Below are 5,000 nucleotides of genomic sequence, written 5' to 3' on the forward strand. Positions count from 1 at the left end.
TTCTACTGCACCGTCACGGCCTCAGAAAGTACGTGAGCAGCCGCGCCCTTCCCGCCAGCGCCCTGGGGCCGGCGTGGCGCCCGGCGTGCCTGTATCCCGGCCAACGCTGGACGTGAGTGCAGGAGCGATTCCGCTACTGACGGGGTTTTTCCTTTTCGCAGTAACCACGACAGCAAGTTCAACAACCACCTCAGCCACGCCGACGACGGCCACAGCAGCTACAGCCACCACCACTATACCAACTACAACCACTATCACACCCACAACTACAACCACACCAACAACTACAACCACACCTACAACTACAACCACACCTACAACCACACCAACAACTACAACCACACCTACAACTACAACCACACCTACAACTACAACCACACCTACAACTACAACCACACCTACAACTACAACCACATCTACAACTACAACCACACCTACAACTACAACCACACCTACAACTACAACCACACCAACAACTACAACCACACCAACAACTACAACCACACCTACTACAACCACACCAACAACTACAACCACACCAACAACTACAACCACACCAACAACTACAACCACACCAACAACTACAACCACACCAACAACTACAACCACACCAACAACTACAACCACACCAACAACTACAACCACACCAACAACTACAACCACACCAACAACTACAACCACAACTGCGGCAGCAACGACCACAAGAGACCCCAACACCTTACCTTGCAGTAAGTGCTCCATTTCAAAGGTTTGCTACCAATTGTAGTTTCACGTGTAGGATTCGAGGCATACTTACCTTGCGCAACAGACGCATTGCCTTCTGCTCGCGTGCGCACTCTCATGCTCGCGTGAGTGCACGTCCGCCCTCGGCGTCCACGGAAAGGACTCCTTTCCTCGCCGTCGTCCTGTCCCTGGCACGCCCCGACCTCCCCCCTCCCCCTCCTCCCACAGGGTGCGGCGTGGCCAACAGCGCCAACAGGATCGTGGGCGGGGCAGCCACCGAGGTCAACGAGTACCCGTGGCTCGTGGGGCTGTCCGACGTGGGCGGGACGGACAGGCCTTTCTGCGGGGGCTCCATCCTCAACAACGAGTGGGTCATCACCGCCGCCCACTGCGTTTCGGGGTAGGTCGTCGCGCCTGCGCCTGCGCACTTTTGGACGGGCGCAGGAACACGAGGCCCTCTAGTTCGTTGGTATTGAGTAACACGAGGACGCCCCTGTGGCGGCGCAGTCCTTGCGGAACTAATGATTCTCTCCCGCCAGAGTGTCACCGAGCAGCCTCCGCGTCTTGTTCAACATGCACGACTGGAACAACGGGCCGACTCGCATCATCAAGAGAACTGTGGACAGAATTGTCGTCCACCCCAGATACAGCAGCAGCACGGTTAGTACAAGTGGCACAGCCTTTGCAGGGACAGTGAGAAACCTACAGTGGCCAGCTTACTCTCCGGTGTCTCCTTTGGCCTTGCTGATTTCTCCCTCTTCTCTTGCCCTGCACAGTACGACAGCGACATCGCACTCGTCCACATCGCAGACAAGGTCAGTTTCACCAACTGGCCTGGCATCAAGCCCGTGTGCATGCCTCCTTTGGGCTCGGACTATGCCGGCAGGGATGCCACGGTCACCGGCTGGGGCACCACGTCCTCAGGTGAGTGCCTCGCCCTCTATCGTGAAAGTCTCTGGGATGAACCCAGGCTCCGGAGACACGTCATTATCACTGTTCTGATGGGCTCTTTGCAGGTGGCACGCAGCCAGAGGTCCTCCGGGATGTGACTGTGCCCATCAGGACGCAGTCTGAGTGCCAAGCAGCTTACGGCAGCCAGGTTACCAGCAACATGATCTGCGCAGGTTTGCCCGAGGGAGGAAAGGACTCTTGCCAGGTGCGCCAACTGTCTCCCGCAAATTGTCCCTGTTTTCCCCAATGGCTGGACGCTCGGGGTCGAGCGCAGCTCCAAAACGTTCCATGATTAGCGTGTAACTTATATTAGTATCTGTTTGTCAGTATGTGGAATGCCACTTGACTGGGTCTAAGATTTGCTGGCGTTGACAGGGCGACAGCGGAGGCCCTCTGACGGTGCAGGAGGGAGACGGACGCCACTACCTGGCCGGCGTGGTCAGCTGGGGCACCGGGTGCGCGCTGCCGGGCAGATACGGCGTCTACACCGACGTGCCAAGTGAGTTGCAGGACTAACTGCCGTGGGCAATGATACATGCAAACACGCACACACAGACACACACACACACATGCAGTCCACCTTCGCCACACGCCCAGACGCGAGTCTCACCCAGGCTCCCTTTCCAGACTACCACACGTGGATCCACAACATCGCCTCCACCGGCAGATTCTGCGGCCTCTAGCAGGCGCTCTTCTGCCTGGGATGACGTCATCGGTGCTTCTGCGCGGCGGTTTCGTCTCGATTTCTGTCCCGTGACGTCACGGTTGCGGGAATTTAAGGGATCATAAATCGAGGAAGAAACCCCGTGGAAACCCTTCCTTGTCTGCAAGAAATAAATCAGTACTCAAGCTGACCTGTCATTCACCAACATGAAACCAGTGTATTTGAAATAGCGTGAATATCTATCTATACATATATATCTATAACTGTATATCTCTATATCTATCTATCTATCTATCTATCTATCTATCTATCTATCTATATATATATATATATATATATATATATATATATATATATATATATATATATATATATATATATATATATATATATATATATACATATATATATACGTATGTGTGTGTGTGTGTGTGTGTGTTATGCTGCTGTGATTCAGCAGAAAAAGCAAGAATATCATGACGTTTTGTTCAAGAAATCTCTTAACGTTTAAAGTAGTTGCCAAGATGGAGGTTCACAGAAAACAACATGAAAACATAAAATATTCATTAATAGAAGACTGAACAAAGCCGTGACTAAAATCAGACAAAAGACTAAAAACATAACAAAACCGTGGAATTAATACCGATTTAAACAGCAATTCAACACGTAAAAAATATATAAAAGACAAGTTAAAGGCAATTAAAATACACTGAGCCAAACTAAATAAAACAAAAGTAAAAAAAGTTAAAAGTAAAACATAACTTTAGGAAGCAAAAATTAAACAATATAATTACTGAAACATACAGGAAATTTAAAAGTGAAACTGAACTTAAATGAGTAAAGATACAGCTGAATGCAATTAATAAAACTTTAAAGTGAAGCAGAACTTAAATTAAATATAATCACAAAAGGAAGAACGAAAAACTACGACATATGAATTACAAAGAAATTTTTAAAAAATACGACGGTCCCACAAAACAAAGCCCAAAATAACTAAAAATAAAACAAAGCACATTCCATTTCAATGGCTTACTCCTTTAGCCATAAACAACACTGCTTAACTATGGCAGATCGGAGGCTCGCTGGGCCTTGCAACATGGCAACACAGGTTCCAGAGATCGGCCGCAAGAATTCTGACCCTCCCTTTTGGCTGACCTTCCCGACATAAGCCAAGTAACTAGCTCGCTATTACAATAAATGATAATCTAATTCGTTAAAATGTTTTGGTTCGCTGGATCCTACAATATCAAAGAAGAAAATAATGAAATAGAAGTATAAAAGCACATACAAGTAATCATATATACTATAAAACAAACGAAAGCAGAAAATCGGAGTATATAAATTGAAATATTATAAGGATGATGAAACCATACAATAAAGCAAAAGAACTAGATTTATTCTCATTAAGATATCAAAAAGACATTAAAAAGAACAAAAGATCGTTAAAGGAAAATATCGAAACGTGTTCGGCCATATCCACTGCTCGTGGCGGGAGACGAGCTCGGAGTCGAGGGGGCGGCGCCTATATTCGGGGGAACTCCCTTCAAACAGGTCACTGACATTACCACACGGAAAATCCTCAAAGGAAAGTGAAAAAAAATTGTTTTAACTCTCTTTTTTATCCTTCTCATAAAACATGAGTTTTTACGTTTAATGAGACACAGCTCGTCATCCGCATCACGGTAGTCACCAGCGACCGAATTCCCCGGGACATGCGTGGCTTCGCCGGCATGAGGCCGAAGAGGTCGGCCCAGTGACGGTCACGCTGACGTAGAGACAGGCGAAGAGAACATTGCATAGCCGATCAGCTGAGGTCCGCGATTTATAGCGACAATAAACGCGACTCTTGGTCTTAGGGGTGATGTGGGATTCGCACCCTAATGCCCGAGTCTAGTACACCCATATCCCCCTACAAGACTCCAGAGGGAGGTGGTCTATGAGCCCGAGAAGGACGCCCAAGAGGTGGTCTATGAGCCCGAGAAGGACGCCCAAGAGGTGGTCTATGAGCCTGTATACACGTATACACACATACATACAGAAACACACACACAGGTTGCTTGGCCTGCGGCGCTTGCTCGCTTCGTTCACGGCCGCTTCACGCCCTAAGGGTTTCGCCCTTCTGTAACACAATATTAACAAATGTGAAGTAAAACAGACATGTTATACAAATATTGGTTTATTTACCTAAGAGTCTATAGATTTGTGTTGTTTCTTGGACGGTTCGCTTTCATCAGACTCTTGTCCATCCTAGTCCTTTTCTGGGTCGAATCGGCGTTTAGGAAATCCGATCTTCATCGCTGTCGCCATCACTTAATTATGGTGAAGATATACTTTCCAAAATATCATCTTTAACTTCCTCCAGTGAATCTTCAGTGTCGTAGTCCGGTAAAATCATCTTAATTCCCTCTTCTTCTATTAGTTTGAAGGCGTTTTCAGGAATAGTAATTGTTCCGTACCCCACCTCTCCTTCAGGAGTTGTCGGTGTTGTCTCAAGGTTCACTTCTCCTCCTGCGATGATTTTGCCTAGAAACAACTCGTGGCTATTTCGCCGTCTTCCTTCGTAGTTCCAGTATAGATAATCAGAGAATCCCACTTCGTCACTCGTGAACATGCAACATAAAACTGTCCATGAGGGAGGCAGTCTGCTGTATCTAACAGTAAT

General features: G+C 47.5%; 2 protein-coding genes across 2 annotated transcripts in view; one reads left to right on the forward strand and one right to left on the reverse strand.

Annotated features, from left to right (window-relative positions):
- Positions 1–2,510, forward strand: part of LOC138866981 (serine proteinase stubble-like) — a 3,543-nt gene extending 1,033 nt beyond the window's left edge. The window contains exons 5-12 of the mRNA XM_070141369.1: positions 1–28; positions 162–728; positions 952–1,123; positions 1,263–1,383; positions 1,500–1,647; positions 1,740–1,879; positions 2,050–2,173; positions 2,302–2,510. The exon at positions 1–28 is cut by the window's left edge and continues 94 nt beyond it. Coding sequence (XP_069997470.1) covers positions 1–28; positions 162–728; positions 952–1,123; positions 1,263–1,383; positions 1,500–1,647; positions 1,740–1,879; positions 2,050–2,173; positions 2,302–2,357 — 1,356 coding nt within the window. The 3' untranslated portion in view covers positions 2,358–2,510. The remainder of the gene's footprint in view (positions 29–161; positions 729–951; positions 1,124–1,262; positions 1,384–1,499; positions 1,648–1,739; positions 1,880–2,049; positions 2,174–2,301) is intronic.
- Positions 2,511–4,861: 2,351 nt separating this feature from the next.
- LOC138866965 (uncharacterized) overlaps positions 4,862–5,000 on the reverse strand; it is a 1,116-nt gene continuing 977 nt past the window's right edge. Inside the window, exon 3 of the mRNA XM_070141345.1 lies at positions 4,862–5,000. This exon is cut by the window's right edge and continues 221 nt beyond it. Within this exon, the coding sequence (XP_069997446.1) occupies positions 4,862–5,000 (139 nt within the window).

The sequence above is a fragment of the Penaeus vannamei genome, chromosome 28, assembly GCF_042767895.1.
Source record: "Penaeus vannamei isolate JL-2024 chromosome 28, ASM4276789v1, whole genome shotgun sequence".
NCBI lineage: Eukaryota > Metazoa > Arthropoda > Malacostraca > Decapoda > Penaeidae > Penaeus > Penaeus vannamei.